Source organism: Polyodon spathula, chromosome 1 (genome assembly GCF_017654505.1).
Source record: "Polyodon spathula isolate WHYD16114869_AA chromosome 1, ASM1765450v1, whole genome shotgun sequence".
Taxonomy (NCBI): Eukaryota; Metazoa; Chordata; class Actinopteri; order Acipenseriformes; family Polyodontidae; genus Polyodon; species Polyodon spathula.
This window is the reverse complement of record NC_054534.1, coordinates 66,953,904-66,981,241: the sequence shown is the minus strand read 5'-3', so window position 1 is coordinate 66,981,241 and position 27,338 is coordinate 66,953,904. Positions and strand designations below refer to the sequence as shown.

At 37.9% G+C, this 27,338-nt stretch overlaps 1 protein-coding gene across 1 annotated transcript in view; it reads right to left on the bottom strand.

Moving 5' to 3' along the window:
* The window catches only part of arhgap10 (Rho GTPase activating protein 10), a 66,034-nt gene extending 45,377 nt beyond the window's left edge, over positions 1-20,657 (bottom strand). The window contains exon 1 of the mRNA XM_041260210.1: positions 20,237-20,657. Within this exon, the coding sequence (XP_041116144.1) occupies positions 20,237-20,390 (154 nt within the window). The 5' untranslated portion in view covers positions 20,391-20,657. The remainder of the gene's footprint in view (positions 1-20,236) is intronic.
* Between the last annotated feature and the right edge of the window lie 6,681 nt (positions 20,658-27,338).

Sequence of the window (27,338 nt, the reverse complement as noted above, 5' to 3'; positions counted from 1 at the left end):
TGCGTTGTTTAAACTTGCAAGGCCTCTTGCACATCCTGCTGAGTACTTAAACCATTATTAAATGCATAACATTTACAGGGTATTAAATACTACTAATATAAACTCTGAGGTATGGTAACTGCAATAAAATATGGAAACTAAAGAGACAAATTGTAATACTAAAGAAGGATACAAAGCAGCTTCCAATTGGAATCTTTACAACGACAACTTAAGGCTTTCCCTACAGTACTAATGGATCTTATTTGAAATTGTAATGCCGCGGTTAAGGTTAATAATATTGTAATTTTGCTGTCCTGCTCCTGATGATATGCTGGGGGAGGTGGGGGGGAGCCTACTTTTCACAGGAGCCAAGGCAAAGTAAATCTGTCCTTTTTACAGTATTTTTTTTATAAAGTGCTAAAAGACAACAGACTGGTGTAACAACTGCTGATGGGTAACAACAAATGCAAGACGTTTCAAAAGGTACAAAAACTTAACTGCCACAGACTCATAAAACATGTCCTGTTGTATTACTTGCCGCCCTGCTGTGAATGTTTGCCCAGAAGCCTTCTGAAGCCAGAATGATTCCTGGAGCAAAGTGAAAAATAAAGCCAGTATCCTTGAAGTACAGACTGAAAAGCCTATTAATGGTGAATAGAGGGAAAAAAAAATGTTAAATTATTCTGGTTATAAACTTAAGCATATAGGTGACATCTCTCAAAATTATAAATATTTTGTTTAAAGGTGCTTTTTAAAAAATGGAAATGACCCAAGCCAATGAAAACACCTCTTCTCGGCTTCTACGGCCTACAGTATGGGTGCCATTATACAAAGAGTCAGGAGACAAGAACCGGTTCTCATAAGGTAAACAAAAATACACCACAACAAAAAAAAAAAAAAAAGAAATTGGACAAACGGTTTACCAACAAACACAATATACTTAAAACACTACATATTTCCCATGTTTAAACACAGAACTAGAAGCATCTTAACATATTCACGATTTATAATCCCCATCAGACATGAGCAATGTACAAATGTTCAGTCACGTCTGCACCGATTACAAGATAGAACTCGAGCAGCATTCAACCCCTGCAGAAATCCTAATGAGTGAAACCTGACAAGCCAACCCAGGCTCTCAGCTCAAACAATGGGAGGGCTTGTTCACCTGCCTACCTATGACAAGTAAACTGTATGCTCTCTTGCTCATACATTTCTATACATCGTTAACGCAACTGTTTCTTGGGTAGCCGGACGAGCAAGAACCATTCTGCACACTATAAAGGAGTTGTAATTCCAATGTCATGAAAGGAAACTCAGTTACCTCTCAAAGCACCTGCTATGCATCAAGGGCTTAGTGGAGTATTGCAGTCTCTCCATAGTAAAGTATACCACGGATTAAATAAACAGACTATTAGATTAGAACACTGAAGACAGAATGCTGAAATGTTTCAATCTAAACTCAGTGTCATTTAGTATTAATCCCAGATAAGATAAACTATGTGGGCTGGCTTTGACAGTGGGGGTTTATAGCTCAAGTCATCAGCACTGTAGCTGCCTGTGACAGAGAAAGAGCCTAAACTGTGAATCTCCCTCCCTCCCAGAAAGGGCGCTGTGTAAGGTTGGTGGTATGCTTCCCCCTAGACAGGTAGGCAGAAACTGCAAGTCGGCCATATTGCAGGAAGCGTGTAGCTGCACGTACACGAAACGACTTCCTTGTGAATCAACTACACGGCAGGCTGGATTGCAGGAAGGAGTTGGGTATTACAAGGGGGACACAGCTACGCAAATACATCCCCTTGCGCTGAACACTTAACATACAGCCGGAGCTACTGTCTTTGTGAATGGTGTTACGTCCTTGTGTTCCAGAGGAGGAGTAGGAAAGCAGGAGCTGCCACCAGAGAGCCAGCACTAAATCGTGAGCATTATCCTCACTGCACCAGCACAGACACGCACCGCAATCCCCCGGATCTTGAAGAGCAGTTTCATGCACCATGGATACTTGTGTAATTTTTGTTTGGGTTTGCAAGGCCGCCGACAAAAACTTGATCAGTCTTCTATAATATAATAAATGATGTGACTTTAGTAGGGAACAGTGCCATTTAGAAATCAAAAGCAAAATACAGCTTCTTCCAGAGCCACACCCTTTTCCTGAAGCAAAACAAAGGAATCGTTATCAAAGACTGCATTTCAGATGGTAATCTATTTTCTAATATTACCAGAAACTTAGTGAGCAAGTAACTTACATAACCCAGTAAATACACACTAGTGCCTATAATCGAACATCCCTTTCTCTTTAGAAATCCCCCCCCCATATAAAACCTTTACTTTTGTTCCACCCCAGTCTTACCATCCCCACACCCTAACCACTTTCTGAACTTTCAAAAAGTACATTCAGCTAATATAATACGTTCTACTTCCCTCGCAAGCCTATTGCCTTTGGATCTATGCTTTTGTTGCTGTGCAAAACTAACAAAAGAATTTCTGAAATAATTCAATAGAATTTAAACATGTTCTGCTTGTTCATATGCTCTACCATTTTCAATTCTTTCCTTCATTCTTTCAAGATAAATTGCCAATGAACAACATCTGATAAGGAAAGAGGCCAGTACATTACATCCCAAAGGTTAAAAAGGCATTTTCTGGAATGTTCTTTCTCTCTTCTTTAAATCATTCCATGCATTTTTCACCTTACTGCTTCACCAGTAGACTCCCTAAGAGACCAATGAGATTGTTGCTTGCCCCTCCCCCCTTCGACAGCACCTGTGACAACATTCCACTTTGTTATAATTCCCCCCCTCCCCCGGATACCCTCAAGTCTGTCCAGAAAATCATCAAATTATGTGACTCTACTGAACAAAGGCACCAGCCTCTATGCTTGAACACTGGTGGCATTACATCCCATGAGGTAAAGAAGCTCACGTTAATTATGTTGGGGTGTAATTATTATTATTTTTGTATTTATTTATTTAATTTATTGGTTGCCAATTGTTTTAATTCTGTAAACAGTTTGAAAATAATACTCTTCAAGTTCTAAGCTTTTAAATGATATACGGTTTTATGGTAATTGGATAAACTTTGAATGACTTATGACATTGGGGGGGTGGCGGGTGGGGAGCTCGGCATTCCCCAGCATAGCATTCATAGAGGACTACTTAATTTCCACAACAACGCTTACTAAACACTTACAAATACAGCGGTGGTCAAACATATGATTATTTTCATGGGATAAAATAGAGGTTGCATGAAATGAAGCTTAACTCGTGAGTAGTGGAACTGATGAATTTGGTATCTCACTCAGTAAATGGACAGCTGTGAATGAGTCCAAGTCTCGTAGTCTGTTGAATTCCTGCACTGGTTGGCAAAATTCAGTACCACTGAATCATATATAGCTGTACTTCAAAATGTGACTGAGCTTTTTTTCATTTATGTTTAGAACACTCAAGTTAAATAGACACTTAGTCTAGGTTTTAAATACCAGGGTTTATCTAATATTTCTTGTTCTTTAGAATCACTTTTTTTCCCCCATTTATTTCTGTTTCCATAATCACATCCAGGTGATGTTTTAAACCTCAATGGCCCACATAGAGATCTAAGAATCAGGTCCAAACTCCACATATATCTGTTACATAAGTGTAACATTACAAAAAGATGTAAGAAATTGATGATGGTCACACACTGGTGAGTTTAGGCATAGTTCTTGGAGTATTGATAACGCATGGGTTCTTTAAACTTCTCAATTTCAAAGAGTCTCCAGGATGTGATCAATGAAACAGAAAAGAATACAAAGTGCATCTAAATAAGAAGAAAACATCAGTTAAGATAACTCATACAGACAGCTATACAGTACCAAGTATTTAGTTAAAGCTTTGTAAATAGGGCCCAATATCTGCACAGAACACCAGATTCTTTCAATTGAAAATTGTCATTGTTTATCAATAGTCTCTAATCTCTCAGGGCTTAATGATGTAGGAATGCACGCTCGGATGCACATTCCCTCAGTATGTGTTGGGCTTCATCTCTTACCACCTCTGCATTTTGGGAACCTTTCCCAACGTTTAAGTATGGTACACATTCACAGTATTTCAGTGCTGTAGGCCAGCTGGCGTGTGGGAAGTTATCCACAATGTCAGACATGAGGCATGATGAACACTCTCAGCAAACAAAAACAGGAAAACTTTACCACAGGAGGTACGTGAAATGGGTGTAATCTTTGCTTTGGTGACATGTGAAGAAAAATAAAGGCTCAAATGAATGCAAGACTACATAGCTATAGATATTACACCTTATAGACAGCTCAGGATCTTTCAGTCAATCATCATCAGCGCATGTTTAGCTTTCTGGTTTATACAACACAAAGAAACCCTATTCATGACATCAACCATGCCACCCCCTCCACACACAAACACACACACCACCACTCTAAAGTCCATTCAAAACAACGACATCAATCTGCCTCATATTGTCTTCATCAAGTTTTCAATCTTTTCAATGAAATTGACTATGGACTAAATAAAGGTTGGTAAAGATAGAAAACACATACATACACACATATACATTATATGTGTTTTCTAGTTATATATACACACAGTTATAGTCAAGAGTTTACAAACCCCAATGTATAATTTTTAGAAATTTCTCAAAAAGCAACTATTATAGCAGCAAAAGTTTTGCTTTTGTGGATGAGGAGGAAAAAAAAGGTACAGAAATAGATTTTTTCAAGAAAAAAAAACTCCAAAAATGCTAACTCTAAATTATTTATACCCTGACAAGGAAAATGAAATTAGCTAGCTGAGGCACCTTTAGCAATAACAACCTCTTTTAAATGATTAGGGTATTTGTCAATGAGCTTTTGGTATGATTCTTAGTGATTTTTGACTGTTCTTCAATGCAAAATTGTTCCAGTTCATTCAAATTCTGAGGAGTTCTCTTGCGCACAGCCTTCTTCAATTCATACCAAAGATTCTCAATCGGATTTAGATCGGGACTTTGACTAGGCCATTCCAGAACCATTATCTTATTCTTCTTTAACCATTGTGAGCAGATTTTGATGTGTGCTTTGAATCGTTGTTGTGTTGAAATGTTCAGTTGTGCTTTAAAACAAGTTTTGTAGTGGAGGGTTTCAGATGATTGGCCAATATCTTTTGGTATGCTATGGAATTCATTTTACCATGTATTGGAATTAAATTTCCTGTGCCATTAGAGGAAAAACAGCCTGATAGAAGGATATTACCACCTCCATGCTTGACAGTAGGTATGGTGTTCTTTTCTTTGTGCACCTCACCAGACTTTCTCCAAACATAACGACTAGCAGCGTGACCAAATAGCTTGACTTATGTTTCACAACTCCACAAAACCTTTGACCACAACTCATATTCACCATTCAATACTCAACCTATGATTGAAATGTAAACCCCAGTCCCACTTGCAGCCAGTTCACTCTGAATATCTTTGGCAGTCAGTCTCGGATTGTTATTAACCTTCCTCACAATTCTTCTGCTTGTTCTTAGTGAAAGAATCTTCTTTCTTCCAGACTGAGAGCACGTTGTGACAGTACCACGAGTCTTGTACTTCTTGATAATAGAAACAATAGTTGAAATTGGGATACTCAAATGCTTGGAAATCTTCTTGTATCCTTCTCCAGCTTTATAACAAATAATTTTCATCAGACAGATAATTTTCTTTTTTTTGCTTATTGGTAATGACAGCAATCATCCTATGCCTAACCCTTTATACTCTCTAAGAATGTTCAACTGCAATTCAGCATTTTCTAGACTTTTCTAGAATTAGGTTCTGCATTATCGTATTGAAATTTCTAGCACCTTGTAGACAATACTATCATAGCATCAAAGGGTATAATATATATATATATATATATATATATATATATATATTGTGCATTCATAATAACGTAGTATATTATATTTCGTCATATACTGCTAAATATCCTGACGTATCTCAAAACAGGTGCAGAGTTTGTCTCCACGTCAGATAACAGAGATAAAGCTTTAGGTTGTTCAACGACATATCATACCCAATTAACATAACGTAAAGGTTGAGACAATTGTAAAAACTCTGTTGGAGCGTAGTCAAATCGTTGTAAAATAAATAAAAAAAAAAAAAATATATATATATATATATATATATATATATATATATATATATATATTTTTTTTTTTTTTTTTTTTTAAATCAAAGAGACTAATCTGTTGTGTTCTAATACTAATACTACTAAAGCATGTTTAATGGACAATAAAATGCCTTGTACCAAGTCACAATCAATACAGGAAGCAACCCTTTTTCCAAAATCTTTGCAGTCACACACACACAGTTTGATTTCATTGTTTCCACTGCTACCCTCCTTTTCCTCTCCAGGGCCCTCTGCAGTATGTTCACATTGATTGTACCTCAAGTAATAACCACAGCCCATTATAATGCATGTTAAAACCATCACTGTTGGTATGAAAGTATTAGAAGACCGCCATTAGCAATCCAACTGGTAAGAAACAAGAGTAGCCATATTAAAGCCAACAATACAACTTTGACTTTAAATCCTAAGGGGCTACACGTGTACACAATTAAGATTATATTAGTGGTTAAAAAAAGCAAAATTAGAATACAACAAAAGAAAGAAATAAAAATACAGCAGGAAATCCAGCTGTAAATTGTAATATATACCATTTATTTTATTTTATTTTTTTAAATCTCAGGATAGTGGTTAAAACAGAAAAAAAAAATTATAGCAGTGCTGTCCTTCGAGTAAACATAAACCACAGTCCAATCTGTAATACTGATCCCAAAGAATTCAGAGCACAAACAGCAGAAATGTCTACACATGGACCAAGTGCCATTCTTCGCAAAATAGGAAGATCTTTACCATGTTTAACCCTTTGCGGCCCTATGTCTAACCAGATCCGACATTACAAGTTTCCCTTTACGTCATCGAAAAGACGTAAAGCACAGGTCTCTAGTTGTTTTTTCACTGGAAAAAGCCGAGAAAACCTTTCAATGGCCGAGGGAGAGCGATAGGTGCCGAATGAAGCCGAAAAAAAGGGGGGGTGTATCTGAGCTATACAGATAGCCCCTGCACCACAGAGATAACATGGACACATAAAGTATATAGCTGCTTCCGCATCCAGCGCTCAAAGAATATCACAGACATTTGCAGAGCTTTTTGAGATGTTATAGTAATATAATGAGTTGAATCGCAATATTGAGGAGTTTGGTGATAAAATGAGTGTTCAGGAGAGGATTTATCAGTATGTACCTCTATAAAGAGGTATATAAAAAATACAGCGAAGAAGGGATGGGGCCTGGCTGGAGATGCAGTGCTGATGTCGTTTTGCCATGCAGTGCCTTTTAAACCTGTTTTACTCTGAAAAAAAAATTTAAACAGTGTGTGTAAAATAAACAGCGCATGTGAAAATAAATTGGGCCTGATGCACCTTACAAGCACTGAATAAATGGACCGCAAAGGGTTAACTGATTTTTCTTCACAAAGTATCAAACACCTAATGTACTCTGCATTTCCTGAATATGCTGAACAAACATCATAACATTCAGCATGAATTCCTGGAAACCATTAACCCAAACTTCTGCGTTACCTCAGCTTTCCGCAGATTGCAAATTGTTGCTGGTTAAATTACTTGTTTAATTATAAACTGGGCAGATTGTTGTCTGGGAAACTGAGAATATACCTCGGCAGCCTTATCATCTGGATACAGATGGATATTTTCATACAGTACAGCATGGCACCACTCAGCACATAGCCATCCTATTAGTTTATCATGACATTATATAACAGTACGCACACATACACACACATCTTTTGGCCCTGTAAACAGATGGCATAAGGTGCTATGCAGATGTATAGATTGCTTTACAGTATTTAATAAATTACTATATGTTCCTTTTTTTTTATTTGTATAGCACTTTCCACTTTTCTTAAGGGTGTAACCTATTATTGTAATTCATTGTTTGCTGGTCTCCCTGATGCTTCATTGAATAGGTTGCAGCTATTACAAGACAATGCCCCCCCCACCACAAAATTCTCCAAAATTACATCTAACATCACTGACCGTTTATTTATTTTTATTAACGTTATTGACTATTGTTAAATATTCATTATATAACAGTTCATTTTTAAACTCCAAAGATGCGCAAACTAAATACAGTCAGTTTTCTTCAATGTGCACATTTATTTACTGACTGTTTGCCTGGAATACAAGCCTGTTGTCCTGCTCTGGATTCAAGGTGGCATGCTTTTTTTGTTTGTTTGTTTACATCAAATACACAAAGGGGCCTCCTTACAAAGCATTTTAAAAACCGATTCGCTGGTAAGATGGGACCAGCAAATCAGATGCTAGTAAACACATAAACACATATATAATGATGAATGGATTTGATAAAAAAATCGATTTTTGAATTTTAATTTTAAGCCCTAATTCCTGAAGAGACACGCACCAGTGAAGTTGGGGCAGTGACAAGGGTGTGGCTTCAATCTAAATATCCAAAGTGGGGGTTGCTTTGACACTTTTGGGACCTTTTCAGTCTTCTTGTGTAAACTGAAGAACTCACACAACAGCAAGTGAACTTAAAACATGACAGTGTCTGTATAGTTTATTTATTTACACCAAACCAAACTCCATCAAGGAGTGCTTACTCCCAAGTTCTAACTACTCAACTGGACATACCTTTCTTTATGGTTCCCCACAGGTCTCTTCTCAGCTTAACCTTAGCACAGACAGGGCACAAATATTTGACCTGCTATATATATTATATATATATATATATATATATATATATATATATATATATATATATATATATATATATATATACACATACACACACACACACACACACACACACACACACACACACACATGCCTGTTAGTATTAGATGCAGAGGTCCCTAATAAAATGAAAGTCAGGTTATTCTAATCCTGGCTCAACACAAGAAGTACATTGTGGCTGCATAAAGTAGCCAAAAAACACATTCCACTAGTGTGCAGAGCCATCAGGTGTCTGGGTGCATGGGCCAAGGCCTTAGCCTTAACACAGACAGGCCACTAACACTTAGACCCACTATATATGCACACCTGTCTTAATTAGTAGCAGGTGTCCTTAAATAAATAGAGCCATGTGATTCTGATCCTGACTCAATAAAACAACCAAACAATTACATTGTTGCTGTGTAAAGCAGCCACAAAACACATTCCCCCATTGTACAGGACCTCTGCCCTGTCACAATATTGAAACTGAAGATGATCCTGTTTGAAGAGAAATGAAAGCTAACTAACTTTAACAAATCAACTAACTGTATTGTACTTACCATATGTTCATCCAAAAACTTTACACACTCAATTATAAATCTTACAAAACTACGGTGTACAATTCTACTCATAGACCATTTTATTTAGTTTTCATTTCTTCATGTAAAAACAAGACTAGTTGGAATTATTCTCCAGGGTAACCCCAATTGTGTCAAACTATTTGAAAGAAAAAATGCACTTGCCTAATAAATATTTTGCAGACCTATGCTTTTAAATAAAATGATCAAACCATCCAATATATTTACATTTCAAAAGTACAAAAGCTGATCATCATCTTCTTCTTCGAGGATGTAAAACCACACCCTCATCACTACCTCAGCTTCATTGAGGCGTGTCTTCAGGAATATGGGTAGACAAGAAATATATGCCTCCCGGCAGTGAGCAGAGAGGACACACCTCTAATCTCAAAACCCGAATGTATTACAGCTGACATCTTGAAAGCGTAAAAAGGTGTCTGATGTTAATAACGAAAAGAAGGTAAGTTATTTAAATTGTTGTAGCGTCACAAGGGTCATATAACGCTATATTTTTTGGAATCCTGCTACTTACTCTTTAAGGTCACTACATTGGCTTCGCGTGAAGTTGTGCATTGATTTGAAAAGGTTATTTTGGCAATTCTCATTTGCGTGACTTACTTATTCCCTATAAACCAGACAATACTTCAAGATCAGCAAACAATGGTCTCTAGATAGCTCCAAGAACTCAATTAAAAACCTATGGTGCAAGGGCTTTTAGTTTTCGAGCTCCTTCACTTTTTACCTCACTTCCAAATTTTATCCGGAATGCTGAGTCTGTTAGTATTTTTAAATCTAAGCTCAATACACATCTCTTTGATTTGGTCTTTCACTAGTGAGCAGTTTGGAGCTCTTTTGGCTTTTTGTAAAGTGCCCTGGGATGTGTGCACATTAAGGACGGCATACTGGTATGATATGGGAATGGTCCACAACAGAGATGCTGAGTCCAACACAATTACAGTGCCTACAGTACATATTCACCCCCCCTTTGGACGTTTTCAGTTTGTTGTGTTACAATCTGAAATCTTGATGCACTTAAATGAGATTTTTTTTTTTTTTTTTTTGAGTTACACAACTTACTCAACACTTTGAAGAGTCAAGAGAATTTTTACTGTGAAACAACAGTTAATGAAAAAAAATATAAAAACTGAAATGTCTTGGTTAGATAAGTATTCACCCCCCTGAGTCAATACTTGGTGGAACCACCTTTGGCAGCAATTACAGCTGTGAGTCTTTAAGGGTAAGTCTCTACCAGGTTTGCACATCTGGATCATGCAATAGTCGCCCATTCTTCTTGGCAAAATTGTTCAAGCTCTGTCAACTTGGATGGGGATCATTGGTGGGCAGCAATCTTCAAGTCTTGCCACAGATTCTCAATCAGATTCAAGTCCGGGCTTTGACTGAGCCACTCTAGGACATTCCCTTTCTTGTTTTTAAGTTACTCCAGTGTCGCGTTGGCTGTGTGATTGGGGTCATTGTCCTGCCGAAAGGTGAATCTCCGTCCCATTCTTAGGTCTTTTCCAGACTGAAGCAGGTTTTCCACAAGGATTTGCCTGTATTTAGCTCCATCCATTTTGTCCTCCACCCTGAAAAGCATTCCCATAGCATGATGCTGTCACTACCATGCTACACAGTAGGGATGGTGTTACCTGGGTGACGTGCTGTGTTGGGTTTGTGCCAGACATAACGCTTTGCATTTAGGCTAAATAGTTCAATTTTTGTTTCATCGGACCACAGAATCTTTTGCCACATCTTTTCTCTCTCACAAGCCTTTTTGTAAATTCCAAGCGGGATTTTACATGGGCTTTTTCAGAAATGGCTTCCTTCTTGCCATTGTTCCATACAGGTCAGATTTGTGGAGTACCTCAGCTATTGTTGACACATGGACAGTTTCTCACATCTTAGCCATGGAACGTTGTAGGTCTTTGATGGCTCCTCTGACCAATGCCCTTCTTACCTGGCTGCTCAGTTTGAGAGGACGGTCTGCTGTAAGCATATTCTGGATGGTGCCGTATACCTTCCACTTCTTAATGATCGACTTGACTGTGCTCCAAGGGACATTCAATGCTTTTAAAATCTTTTTATACTCCTCCCCTGATCTGTGCCTTTCCACAACTTTAACCCACAGTTGTTTTGAAAGCTCATTGGTCTTTATGGTAGTATCTTTGCTTTGAATGCACTACCCAACTGTGGGACTTTAAAGAGACATTTGTATTTAATCTGAAATCATGTGAGCTACTTTTATTGCACACAGATGGACTCCATTTCACTTATTTTGTGAATTCTGTAGGCAATTGGTGGCACCTGAGCTTATTTAGGACTGTCATAGCAAAGATGGTGAATACTTATCTAAGGAAGACTTTTCATTTTGTCACACATTGAAAGTGTTGAGAAATGCATCAAGATTTCAGGTCATAACAAAACAAACTGTGAAAATGTCCCGAGGGGGGGGGGGGGGGGGGAGGGGGGGGGGGGGGGGGGGGGGAATACTTCCTATAGGCACTGTATGCGGCTTAGGGGTTGATTTGATCAACCAATACCCTGGATTGCATCAACCACTTATTTTAAAAGGGGGAATCCAGGGATACCAAGGATAGGTGATTCCCTATTGCTGTAACCCCTTCTGTGTTATTTTGGGAATCTATCAACCTTCCACCACCATGAGATTCCAACACTATTTCTGGCAGGCACTTCTGTCATCACTGCAACCGTAAAAAAAGATATGGATGTATTGGCAGCCAAAAGAACTGAAAAAAAAAAACAATTCCCTGTATTGATTATATCTTTTGCTTCCACTGTCAGGTGACTAAAATTGTCTAACGCAAAATGAAACTGAGGTAACTTTGCAATGCTTCACGAACCAGATGTCTGATTTTAACACATGCATAAATATATTTACAGCCAACCAGGTCATAAAGATGGAAATCAATAGATGCCCCGAGTTTTAAGCAACCAATGTTACAATGGTACAATAGATTAAGCAACAGATCTTTTAACTGTTATTGGGCATGAAATGTTGCAGTTAAACTCTTCATATGAAGTAATACATTATTAATTATTTAACTTTCTGCAACAGACAAAATTTAATTTGGACAGACTAGAATAATGTAATTCAAAACTAGAACTGCAAAAAGTACCATGTGGTTACATGAACGATGAGCAAACATGTTAGTGAATCAAACTGAATTCAAATCATCATGAAATGTGCTTAAATACTTTACCACTAGGGGCTACAGATTCAAAACAATTCTTTACCATGAAAAGAACCAGAGAAATAAAACAATATTCCTTGTATATGTCTGGATAGCTGTAATTAAAATAGCCTGAGATATTAAATCATGAATGTACTAGCGACACAGTCTTCTTAGATTCTGGATTTTTTAATTTTTATTTAATACAGTATTTTAACATATTACTAAGTTTCTTTACAGTACTGCTACATATCTTACGCCCAGACTTGTCATTTTGCTGTGCAGTGGGGAGAGTAGAGAAGTGCCTTTACAGCAACTGATCGAATTTTACCAGACACACAGAAGAGGTGCAATAAGTAATTAAGCTTGGGTATCTACAAAACCTTACATTTCAAATAAAAAATAAGTGTATATTATCACCAATAGGGGAAAGGGGAATCTTAAAAGACTTGCTCTGTACACAGTTCCAAGAGTTCCTGGTTTAACAGGCCAGAAATAGATTATTCGGTCAAACATTGGTCAAGGGTGTGGTCAATCCTGAGAGCATGCAGTTGTGCATTTCATTTCTACTTTTTGCAACAACTAGTGGATTTTATAATTCAACTATACAGCAGTGTGTTAATGAGCATGGTGTGGGGTGTCTCGTGTTGAAAATGGACAGAGCCTGTAAAGTAAAACAATCAAAATTAACCCATTGTAGGGGGTGACATCCTAGCACACTGCTCCACGAGTTACTTTTTTTTTTTTTTTTTTTTTTACAGAAACTGAAAACAACTGCAGTGCAACATCTGATGTTATTTTATACAGCACCAGTATTTGTGATTATATCCCTGTATTTCAGTATCAACCAAAAACTTTCAGCTGGCATCCACACGGTGGATGCAGACCTATATGTACGAACACCAGTAACACTTACTTTACATTATAAATATATCCAGTAATGCATAGCTGTATCAGATATGTATGTTTCTTATATTCCTCCAACACCCATTACCCTGGGTGTCAAATGTCTGCAAATGAAACAGAGATAAATGATTTTCTTACACAACTTATAAATAGGTTCTTAAACAGCCACAGAAAGCCTGCAACAGCAACAGCTCTGTGTGTCTCACAATGAAGTAAAACAACAATGAAAGAATTTTTTGACCATCTCCTTATCAACCAACACTTACACTTCTAATAAGCAGCAATACCAGTTACTGCTTTCATGCAGCGACAGACAGCTGTTATTTATTATAACATATACTCGCCCTTCAGTTTGTCTCGATTGTTACGAGAACTATACAAAATACTTCATAAACCTATTCAAATATCTATCGCCAAGGATAGAAACACCACCATTTTTGTTTCGTTACTATGGAAAATGAGGACTCCTTGACCTACAATAAATCAACTGAGCAAATGCCCTAATGCATAAACTGGTTTTCAGGGTGTAGCAGTCCATAGCTCCGCCAATCAGATGAGGTTGGAGTCGCTTTTAAAACTATCCTTTCCTGGATTTGTTCTTTGCTAGAAATACTAGGACTCCAATTAGATAGTTCCATCTTCTTGATCTTTTTCTTAAATGAAGGGCAAAAGGTGCTGCATCAGATGCAGGATAGTATTAAATAACTTTTTAAAACTTTTTACAGTAACTGATAAAACAGTGCCTATAAACACTACTTCTGGTGTCATTAGATCTGGCTATGGGAGGTAGGGAGGGGGAGAGGAAATAATTTAGAAAACACCATACATGCAAGTGCCATACAAATATGCCTTTCCTGTAAATCTTTCAACTATTGGTGAGGTATACCCAGCAGACAATCATGTAATCATTTAATGCCAGTTTTGCATTAGCTCTGGAACTGAGGCCATGGGAAGGCAGTGTATGGCGCTATGGCAGGGTAGGTGCCCTGCGCATGAGGAGTGGGTTTTTTGTGTGCAATTATTGTAAATAGTTTATGAAGAAGCTGGTGTTCCTAGGAGATCTTACCTGCTGTGTGTGATTGCCTGCTGTGGAATCACAATCAACAGGTATAGAAAGGTCCCAATCATACAGCTCAGGGCTACTGAAACAATGCTGAAATCCTCTGATCACTGTGACTCTTAAACAGGATCAGAGTTTTAAGAGAAGAAGCCGAAACCGGCGACGTCCGGGTGTGCAACCGGGGTCAGGTTTCATTATTAAAGAAGGAACTGAAACTGCCAACGCTTTGTGTGTAACCAGGTTCGGGATTGGTCAACCTTAAGAATCAGTTCACGGATTGTAGATCCCACACCAGTACAGCGAGGTGTACGAGTCAGACCTCCTGTGTAAGGCAGCAGCGCACGGTGTCTTCACACCACCTTTTATTTGTACGTTTTTGTACAGGGTTTTATTTAGCCTTTTATTACATGTTATGTATGTCCTTCGTACGCTACCATGGTTGGTAGTGTCGCGTGAGTTTGGGTTTGTTTTAAAAAAAAAAACCTGCATGCCTGAGAATAAGTACACGTCTCCACTGTTACAGGCACACAGTTGAAATTTTGGCTAAGAGTTTCAGTTATTATATCCCACAGATATGTTTCAACAAAGTAAACCTTTTATTAGGTGTATCCTCTCATTTCGTATTATGACATTAGTACATATTTACACCTGATTCATTTGAATTTTAAATTAAGACTAATGTAACTAACCCATCAAAACCGTAGTTTATCTCAATTCATTCTCTCAAAGTAGAAAAGCATAACTTGCTGATACAACAGCAACATTTGAGGGTTGTCATGGAAACTGAAAATGTGGCAATGTGATGGTCAGCGTTTTAAAACCAACTTTTCCATCAATGCTTTGTAAGAGGGAAAAGGGGAAAAAAAAAAAACAGGTCAGGAGATTATTGTGCTTTGCTCCACCCAGGCACACAGGTCTAATACAGTACACGTTTCTTTGCTGTATGCATTTTCTCCTCCCTGTTATACTAGGCTAAAGTTCACAAACAAACAATGAGGCCATACAATATCCTGAGCATCAGTACTTTGTTTCACATTGGGGGGAAAAAAAAAAGATAAAACTGTCTGTCATAAGAAGTCAGGATTACTGTACCTGTTCCGTGCACAATCCTAGTTGTGTAAATTATGCAATTGTTTAGGAATTCCATCAATTATTATGCAATAACAGAAAGGCTGGTTTAAACTGCAGCGTTTTCTTTATAGTAGGCTTGTTTTCCCAATTATTAGTACAAGCCAAAGCTTTCAGACACTTTAATTCAGGCTGATTTATTCTAAAATTAAAAAACGAGGCTTTTTAGGTGAGAGACAAAATCACAAAAGGGACATCAAACATTTAGATATTTTTATTATGTATACGTTTGCACTGAAATGTCTCACTGCTAGCAAAGCAAACTGGTTTCTATTTAGATTACATTATCAGCTACACTGTGTACACTACAGTACTGTACAAGGCAACTTTTCAAGAAATTGTAGCAAGTACTCCATCCAATTTGGAGTCGCCTAATAAATCAAGGTAATCCAATACCTATTGAACTGCAACAACTAATAAACTAGTCTTTAAGTGACGTCTTTGAATACAGGTCCTGGGAGTTTTAATTCCGGACTCTATGAAAGTCAGTTTCTTTCGCATTTGACAACATCATATCATATCATTTGTTTGGAATATCTTGTTGTTTTACTGTTCACGGGGGATGAGAATTACAATATGTTTTGTGCACAGTTCCCATATGCAGTGAAATACACTGGTACGTACTACACTCAACTGCTTGTTAGTTTAGTGATGTCTCTACAGTCACACTCATGTTACTGTGAGTGAATCCCTTAGGACCTGATGGAACTATAAACATAATAAGTCACATCCCCATTGGAACCTATTAGTGTAGCAGTAGCTACACAATGTCATCAAGAGGATAGATCTTCCCACAAAATGTCAATGACAAAGAATTCTAACTGATTAAACTACAACAGAACTTGCATAAAATAAATTAAAAGCATTTCATTTTTTTTTTTTTTTTTTTTTTTTTTTTTAAAGAAGTGTTCAGTGGCTATCTTAATCAAATTTGAGAGTCAATAGGGGCCTAACACAGGTGAGTGAGCGAGATTCTACTGCGACGTCAAACTCTTGGAATTTTTATTCTGCAATTGGAATTACGACTTCAAAAAAACAACTACATGGCCTACATTGTTATTGCACTATTCAGATATCTGTTGAAAGAACGTACACACGTTCACAGTTAAAGCATTGTTTTTATACAGTAATGGAAGCTTTCAAACCACACTGCACTGAACGTGTGCTGACAAGTGTGTAGCCCATGATAAGACTTTGCCTGCGCAAATTATCACTTCAACTCGAGTTCCAGCAGGGTGCAAGACACAGAGTGTAAGAACTGCCAAGACAAGTCTGAGCAAGACACTCTAAACTTAGCAACAACTTGTATCTCTTACTGCATATACATTCAAAGACCTGTAAAAGAGCTTTCAGCTGGAGGTTCCTCCGCTAAGAAAGATCCATGTTAGGTGTTAAATTACCTCCAAAAGAGTCCCCAGCTGTTTATCTTTAGTTTTTTCCCCTTTCATTTAATATCTTCTTGTCCAGCACATGTTTTTATATTGTGGTACTATAGCCCTTTTTAAAAAACACCTACTGAACAGACCTACCATACTGTATATAGAATTTCAAATGTGTGCAGCAGCAGGGATGAAGTTTGTATTAAAGTCAACACATTGGTTGGTGTTCTTGGTGACCACCTTGGATGATACTGCAGCAACAAGGAAGAATAATGTATTCTCTCTACAGGGCCAAATTGGTGCCTTATATTGTTATTAGTCACTGTGCCTGCTAGGGCTGTCAATTAAGCCTGAAAATGGCAATCGATGATTGCACCCTGCCCCCCGCCCTCCTGTTCAGTTGCTGATAAGTAAAAGCTTGTGCACAACTGAATGCAAGGGGTAATTATTCCTTGGAAGCGTCAGGAGGAAACAAAAAAAAAAACACACACACACACACAACAACATTCTCAACAAGCCTAAATCAAGTTTGACATACTGCAGGGGTGTTACTAAAATATTTATTCCAAACAGATTACAGTACTTTGGAATATAATTGATATAAACTAGGAAAGAGTTTATAAAAAAAACTCATTTTATTCAGTGATGGCTGCAGCATCACACATTGCATCTCATTAATACTGTAGCACATAACCTTCACTACCTGTGAATCACACACTGCGGAAATCCCTGCCTAAAACATCATCATCATCATCACAACAACAACAAACTGATTTACTTACCACAACATGCAGACCCGCAACAGGTCAAGCTGATTGTTACTCCAAAATTTATATCAATGTATATAATGAGGAATAGAATCGATCGAAAAATCAAACTTCCGCCCTAGTGCCTACACACATTACAATGCAGAACCATTTCCCGCAATGTACTGCTCACTCCCACCGTGCTGATGTTTCGTGCTACAGATACAAGGTTCAATCTCCACGCTTACATGCATGTCTCAGTCCAGGGGTGGAAAAAGACTCCTATTGCATAGCAGTTTCTCCCATTACAAGTTTTACTATGAGTTTGCAAGCCTGAGTGTATAGGTAACAAGCTCCAGTGTGTCTTAAACAGACAGTAAAACCAAGAATGGATCAAACTGTTATGCAATGCAAGTCTCATTTCCATCCCTGCAGTGAGGGTTGACCTTTAATTGTTAGTGCTTTTGCCACACTGTAGGTACAGTGTGTAGGTAGGTAGAGCAAGATGAGTCACTCTGTGAAATAAAGGTTTCAGAACTTGAACAACAACTCAGGTGCTTGCTAGAGTCTTGTAAAAACATGACTGGTTTTGTTTTAAAATTCTAAAACCATAGCAGTTGTTTATTTCACTTAGACAGAAACAAGTGAAGCAAAAATGCAAATATGGCCATGAGTGTTACACATTATCAAGTGGAAAACAGCAACAGATAACCAGCTTTCAGCCAGTAACATACTTCTACCCAAAAGAGTGTGCTGGGGTGAAATGACAAGTAAAGCAATAACAGACTGAGCTTTCTTTAACTCGGTGTAGTTCCAGATGTTTTAAAGTGACCATACACGTTGTCTGCTATAACATGTGCTTCTTTAAAAACTGCACATTTGAGACCAATGTAGCTAATGCAAGTGCAAAATGAGTATGATTTATGGAACTATTTTGTTAGCTACACTTACTCTAAAGGCTAGTGTTTGTAGTAAAATCAATCACCTCATTATGAAAATCTCAACCATGGAAACAATTTAGAAGTCATCAAAACATTATTATGCAAAAGTAAGTGCTCTCTCAGACAAAGGGGTAGATTTACAAAGCTCCACAACTCCCCCCTCCAAAAAAAACTTAAATATGATAACTTTTGAAAACCCTTACAACACACTAAAACAAAAGTACTTAAAACTTTTTTTTTCTTTACATGAAGTGTAGTAACCTTTTAGCTTTGTGCAAAATCTTACTAAAGCTAAATGCCCTGTGGCAGAAACTTCAGGAGGACAAAGTTCAGCTCTGATAGCCTCCTCTGTTTGCAGTGTAAACCACTTTGCACTCTCAAGTCGTGCTCCATTTTGTTAAAAGCACAATAGCTTATGTTTTAAGAAATGCAAAGGATTCTGTGGTGATCTAATAAACATGTTTCTGTTTACTCCACCACTTAGTCACTAGCTGCTTGACTACTGTATACCATTTATGAATGATCAAGATTGCTATTTTTTGTTTGTCAACTTTTGCTCATTTAAGTACTTTTTGGTAAGAATAACTATGTACTAATTTCACATAATACCCCATCCATAACTATAAAACACTCAGTGATACATGTATTAATATATAATTGAATGTTAAACGTTCCGAATGATGTGTTTCATGGCTTAAAGTCAAAACGTTTGTTTTTGAATTTAGAAAGTTTTAGGTTTAAAATTCAGTGTATTTACATATGATGTGGACGTTTATTTAACATTCTGCAGCACATTTTACAGCAGGAAATACTGTTTTCCTGTGCTGCTGTGACTACACAAAAACAAAGGAAAGCAGACGTTAGCATCACTCTTAGTTGCATTTTGCGGTTTGTAAAATCACATGCACTTGCAGGATATGCTGTTGGCATGTTTTTCTTACATATACACCACTTGCACTCGCGTCATAATACTTCCCAATAGTTACGCTTTTTTGCTTAATCGATTCCCAAGCCTTTTCTTCAGTAATATTCGATCCAAATCTACTGAGATCCCAGTTTCAATATTTAACAAAATATATAAATAATAACAAGTACATTCCTATGTTAGTAACCTCCATTTAAGAAACTATCACAGTTCAGAAATGTTGGGGAGATACCAGTGCTTACAGGTATGCAGTAGAATACTTACTGTATATCTCCCAACTAGATTGTGTCGTTATTTTTGTATTGCTGATGGTAGTTGGCTCATTACCATTAGCAACATATATTATATTATAATATATATATATATATATATATATATATATATATATATATATTATATATTATATATCACACACACACACACACACACACACACACACACACATACCGTGGCACTGTATTTTCCCAGCAGTCATAAACAGTCCCAAAACCTCGGAATTACTCATACTGTAGGTAAACAAATGTTTTAGGATAAATAAGGAAGCTTGATAAATAAGTAATTCATATTAGAATATTAATATTAAGGGTTTATTAAAATAAAATATTGATTTTAAAAAAAAAAAGTATACTTACTTTTGGTTGCTGTGATGAGGTTTTTTCCATCCTTGCTAAGCTCTTTAATAAACCTGTTGGTCTTTTCCAGCTCCGCTTCATGAGCCTTCATTCTGTCCCTGAAGGCAGGGCTGTCCAGGTAACAATCACTAAACTCCAATGGGTGAAGCCCCATTGCTACTGAAAAAAGAGTCCCAGTTTAGTGAAGAATGCTGAGGAGATCGCACCGCTCAGAAGAGCCGCAATGTCAGGGTAAACTAAAAGTAATACTACGACTAAATAAAAGACACCATACAAAAGCTGTAACATTAAATAATTAAAATGAACGTGCCCCCACAGTGTTAGGCATTCACAAATCCTCTTCAGATTGTTAAGAAATATAATAACCCTACAAACACCCCGTCTGCCTACAACGATTTGTATCTGTTATGATAACATGCACACTAGCAAGCCGGAGGGCAAGAGGCGGAGCATTCGTCCTCCCCCCCATAAGGCGTGGTTGTTCTCACGCCTGATGCATACGAGCTTTCTGTTCATCTCCCAATGGTAAAAAATGCTGCCAATCAATCAATTCGGCCCCTCCTTTATTAGGTTGAGACGAATTTATTGCTTGGGCAAGGCAGATGACCAATAAAACAGCTAACCTCAATAGTTTAATATTTAAAAATACATTGCTGGGAAACTCTAAAAAAAATGTGCCTTCTAATAAAAATGTGTTTATAAAGCATACTAAACCAAACAAGTAAAGTCACATGGGGATACTGTGTGTTGTTTTTGTTTTTGTTTTTCAATACCACGGGGGATAATCCATAAATAAAAACCAACCTATGATATTTTTTATATATATAATCTATATATATATATATATATATATATATATATATATATATATATTATTTGCTTTTTATTACTAATTGGGTTATTTTTACAGACATAAATTCTGATGTTGAATACACGTTTGCCTCTTGACCACGGTGACAAAATTATGGCGTATCTACTACTACCTTCTTAAAACTGAAACACTGACAGGCCTAACTGTTTGTAAGGCTTATCCTTAGCAAAACCCCAAATTATCTACATACATTTTTAAAGACTTCTGGTAGCACTTATTTTATAGACAGACAGTTTCTCAGTTCCTAAAGTTCGTACAGAATTTGGAAAAAGACATTCGATTTTTTGCTCCGTGGTCTTGGAATAAAGTTTAGGAATAACTGAAACTTACTCTCTTGATACTTTTAAAGGCGTTCAAAAAAATGCATCCAGGTAGCCGATACATTAAAAAAAAAAAAAAAGATTTTATGAGATTGTACAAGAACTGGTTAACGCGAAATGTATCCACTTGTAATGTATTGAACATTTAACAATCATTTGAGTTTAAAGTTATAATTATATAAATTGCTGTTGAAACGACAGCCAGAAGTTTATTAGGTCAGCTTGGTGAATTGAACGTTATCGTCATAATTTGTACATAATTCCCAGTTTCTACATTTTAAAGAGCTTGTCTTTAAGTACAGGTAGGAACAGTTCATAAACCGGAACTGTTGTTGCAGCGAACTTTGTTACTGCTTTAGTCCAAACTTCTTGAAGCGTAACACAGAAAGTCTCTGAGTAAATACTTATTTTTTTATCAGAAATTTTGTAACGCTGAATGTGCTACGGTGAAATGCGAATATCTTGTATGGAGATATGTTTTAAATCGTTTGGAAACCAGAATGGTTAAAGTACGTCTCTGGATTCTTCAGACCGGACAGAGTTACAGTTTGTACTAAGCACTCCAGTGAGTTCTGATAAGCATTGATTCACTGCTATGTGAAGAATAGGGCGATCCTCCCTCGCATTTTCCAAAAGCCTTTGCAGTTGCAGGCTATCGCAGTGGCTAAAATATTGTAGCGTGCACGGGGCGGCAGTAGCAGGACTTCTACAGGTGACATAATCATACACAGGCATAAACCCGATATACTGTCCTTGCAAAGGAGCCTGCTCTTTGTACAGCTGTTTCGGCGCTATTCCGAGAGGTGCTGGGTTCACCCCTGCCTACGTTAACCGAGATCGCTAAACTATGTCCTATGCAGTTTTTTTTTTACTTTCAATACTGCATATGCTAACAAATAGTTTGTTAGCATATGCAGTATTGAAAGTAAAAAAAAAAAAAAACATTAATTGAAATTCTAAAACAAATAAGAAACCAGTTACTGTTTTCAATCGCCACAATTTTGCAATAGAAATTTGACAGACACTTTAAGAGGTTTGACAATATAGCTATGTGTTTATTGTCAAATGCATTACCAACTGTACAGTTATGACAGAGCTCCACTAAATAAATACTGTTCTAGTAAGGAAACGTAAATGTTGGTGGAATCATAATGGCTTAAATAGGGTAGGGTTCTTGGCGAACGCGTGGGGTAGGTGAGTCTACAGCATTGATGTGTACTTACGGGGGGGGGGGGGGGGGGGGGGTCAGCAAGGTGACGCAATCAAATAATAAGAAGTAACCAGATACCAGCTCCTACAATGGGACACGCCATAAACCTGCCTCTACGAAGCTGCGTTAGTTTTATACCTCAAAATATAGCTACTTTGATTTAGTCCTAACTATCAAAATCTGTTGTTTTCATTTCAAAATGTATGTAATCTGACAAACCAATAAGCTTGAAACTGCTCGTTAGCACGGAATAAAATTTATTGATGGTGCCTGGTTTTCTGTTTTTGTCGTGTTTAACAACTTTCCTTTTAAAATGTCTCTGAGCACAGTTTAATGTGTTTTGGTTTCTGAATAAAACTGAGAAATTAGTTAATTGTGAAATTTTGTACAGCGGTATATTGTTGGTGCTAGCTTTCAGAGCGTTCACGTGTTTGCGTGGAACCTCCGCAGGTGAGAAATTCCTGCCTGCGGGAACCGCGGTTCGCCACTATTTACACTGAACAAAAATATAAACGCAACATGCAACAATTTCAAAGATTTTACTGAGTTACAGTTCATATAAGGAAATCAAAGTTAATTGAAATAAATTCATTAGACACTAATCTATGGATTTCTCATGACTGGGAATACAGATATGCATCTGTTAGTCACAGGTACCTTAAAAAAAAAAGGTAGGGGCATGGATCAGAAAACCAGTCAGTATCTGGTGTGACCACCGTTTGCCTCATGCAGCGCACCACATCTCCTTCGCATAGAGTTGATCAGGCTGTTGATTGTGGCCTGTGGAATGTTGTCCCACTCCTCTTCTATGGATCACAACGTTGACATCAGCAAACTGCTGTCCCACACTACGCCATACACGCTGTCTGCCACCTGCCCGTTACAGTCTCCAGCGTGCCGGTGGCCATCGAAGGTGATCATTTGCCCACTGAAGTTGGTTATGATGCCAAACTGAAATTCTTCAGTTGTGCAAACCCACAATTCCATCAGCTGTCAGGGTGGCTGGTCTTAGACGATTCTGCAGGTGAAGAAGCCGGATGTGGAGGTCCTGGGCTGGCGTGGTTACACGTGGTCTGCGGTAGTGAGGCCGGTTGGACTTACTGCCAAATTTTTAAAACAACGTTGGAGGCGGCTTTTGATAGAGAAATGAACATTCAATTCTCTGGCAACAGCTCTGGTGGACATTCCTGCAGTCATCATGCCAATTGCATGCTCCCTCAAAACATGAGACATCTGTGGCATTGTGTTGTGTGACAAAACTGCACATTTTAGAGTGGCCTTTTATTGTCCCCAGCACAAGATGCACCTGTGTAATGATCATCTTGGCAAAGGAGAAATGCTCACTAATAGGGATGTAAACAAATTTATGCACAAAAGTTTAACTGTTCTAAAAAAAATAAAATCAAACAGAACGAAATTTCAATGTACCATTTGTAATTCAGTAATATGAGAGAATTGGTCAGGGGTCTGAATACTTTTGCAAGGCACTGTATGTGTATGTATATATATATATATATATATATATATATATATATATATATATATATATATATATATATACACACAAACACACACACCATCATAATCCCCCCACAATTACCCAAAATATCAGACAATGTGTTGTTTAAAATAAAATAAAAACATGTTGCTTTTAAAAATTTTGATATTTTATTTATTTCTTTGTGAGTTTTGTCTGGTTTGCTGGGTATAGGCAAAGACAATGTGAGTTAAAGGCATCATTATGCATTGATTTTATTGAGCATTATACACGTGATTACACAATGCAACTACTGCCATCCCATCATATTGTAACGGTGGGTGCCACAGCTGCCAGACAGGGACTTTCCCCGGATCCCTGGGCTGGGGGAATTCTCCCCACAGCTACCAGGCAGGGACTTTCCAGGATCCCTGGGCTGGGGAGTTTCCCCACAACTGCCGGGCAAGGACTTTCCTGGCTGGTGAAGTGTCCACTCTAGATTGGCTGAAGTGGGCACTGCCTCCCTCCGGCACCCTATAAAAGGGGCTGGGAGCTGGACATCGGGGTTAGCCTGGAGAAAAGGGACTGAGACCTGGAAATTGGTTAAACTTGTTATTTTGGTCAGTGTTTTGTGTGCGAAACAAAGCCAAGTGTTGTACATGGAGAAGTTCAGTTTTATCTCCTTCTTGACATCGCTACAATATCAAACTATTGGGGAGTGGGGACTGCACATCTAACAACACAATACCTGGAACAATGGACAGCATGTGGGTCCATGACATCGCCAAGAAAAGAAAAAGGTACAGCGAATATCATCAGCTGATACAAGAGCTCTGGTTTTATGAAGGTAGATTTCAAACCTACTTAATGTTGTATTATACAACTCTGGAAAATCAGAAATCAGAACCACAAGCTTTTCCTTCATTGTACTTTTCTTTTTAATTCCTCGCAAAGGAATCTCCTACTTCTCCTGATTGGTTGCTGGTAGTTTACGTCATAGCGCGGCTCGGCGAAAGTTGAAAATATTTTATCTCCTGCGCGCCGCTCTGCGATGCCGCTTCCTGTGACCGCCTTCGTTGAAAACAAATACTTTTGCCGTGCGGCACTACCGCGCCACGTCCGGTGTGAACGGCCCTTTACTGGAAAATAATTGAATGACGTAATAGAAATATTATAGAACATAGGACTGGCTCGACATGGAAAAGTACTGGCATCTTGCACTCCTGTAACCTTGCTCGCATAACCTTGTATGCTTTGCTTAAGATAAAGCTTTGCCTACACTGCAGCTGCAGCGGTGAGACAATGGATAATAGGATGAGCCAGACGTGTCTCTTTGCACATACACCCAAAGCAGCCATTCTGTTATCTGCTTGCTTAGCTATATGCCACGTATGCATAGTTATAAATTGTTTCCCTTATATGCTAATATCTGAATCATCATTGGCTAACCCTCTGGTCTATATTGGAACACTACTTGATGATTATTTAGCACCCTGTGAGTTGAGAGTGTTCTCAGTTTGCAAACTTAAGAAATAAAGGCCTGTGTGTTTGGAAGTCGCAGCCTCTCTTCCTTTTATTAGAATTTCCATGACAGACATCATAAATTACAAGAGCAAAGGTGAAGTTTCTCTGAGATATGAATGTAGCAGCTTTACAATTTTTTTTTAACATATTCTCATTTTGTTGATCACTAATGAACATTTCTGTACTGTGTGTGTTGTCGACTAATTGAAAACGAGACATTTTGTGATATTATATATATATATATATATATATATATATATATATATATATATATATATATATATATATATATATATATATCTCTGTGGAAGGGTGGTGGGTAATTCACTGACACACAGGAGACAGACAGGTGTAATTGGAACACCACACAGCTGCCCAGTTTTATTTATTTTCTGACTCTCGTCAGTGATTTGTTGTAGCCCGCAGAGGGCGCTGTTGTCTGTGGCCTGACTATCCACAATGATAGACAGGACCACGGAAATACCAATCCTGGTACTTGAGACAGTTGCGGGCGCACTCGCAGGTGCTCAAATAATAAATGGAAAAACAAAAGGAGAAAGAAAAAGGGAAAATTAAACACTGTAATAAAACTACAAACAAAAGGTGCTGCACTTCACAGCTTTACCCCGGTCGTCCCTACCCAGCCTTCTACACACACAGTACTTCGGGGTCCTGCCCAATGTTTCCCTACTACTACGACTCTCTCGTTTCTCCCGGACGTTCGTAGTCCCGGAACACACAGCATGTCTAAAAGGGCAGACCTGAGGGAACAGCAGAGTTATTTTATAGGGCTAACTATTCCCCCAAGACCCGGCTCTCAGCCACTCAGAGAGAGGGAAAGCCACACACCCTCTCTCCCACCTCTCCGTGTCACTGCCGTGACCACGGGCGGGTGCTGGACAACCGCTGCCCTCTTCCTGCAGCATTATAAACACGCCAACAGAGTCAGCACAGATATCCCCCTGTTACAATATCTTACCAATTTTAGTACTGAATAACTGTGTTTAAGTTAACGATGTTATATGATCTGTAATGTATAGCAGAATATAAGGCTGCATTTTACAGTGTTTTAATATACAGTGTCAGTGTTTGATTTTAATTATTGTATAATAACACTATTTTTGGATAAACAATTGATTCTAAAACCATTTTCAATTAATGAATGCTATAATAAATTGTAACTTTAAATAATATCTATGGCTTTTATCCAATTAATGATTTACTAGTGAATTGATTGATGTCCTCTATATATGATTGTGGCAGAGCAAAGCTCTGCCCTTTTTAAATTGGCAGGGATGGGGTTAATTTCCCCTACCTGCCTGGGTTTATTATGTTCAGGTGGCTGGGGTTGATTAGTTGATTAGGTTAATTAATGATCAATCAGCTCCCAGCCACCTGACATAAAAGGAGGCCTCTGCTTCTCATTTGGGAGGAGGGAGCTGAGGAAGCAGGTTGGTTTTGTTTGGGTGTGATTTTTCAATTTTCTAAATCCAGTGAAGGCATTGCCCAGCCTGGAAACCTTTATTTTGTACATTTTGCTTTTTGTCTTTCTTTTTGTTTCAATTCCTTTGTTTTGGCCCTTGTGCCCTTTTATTTTTGTATCTATTTATAATAAGTATATATTTTTTTGAACTGCAGTCTGTCTCTGGGCCTCTATCCACTCGCGAGCCTGCCACAATGATAAAGCTGTGTTTTTAATT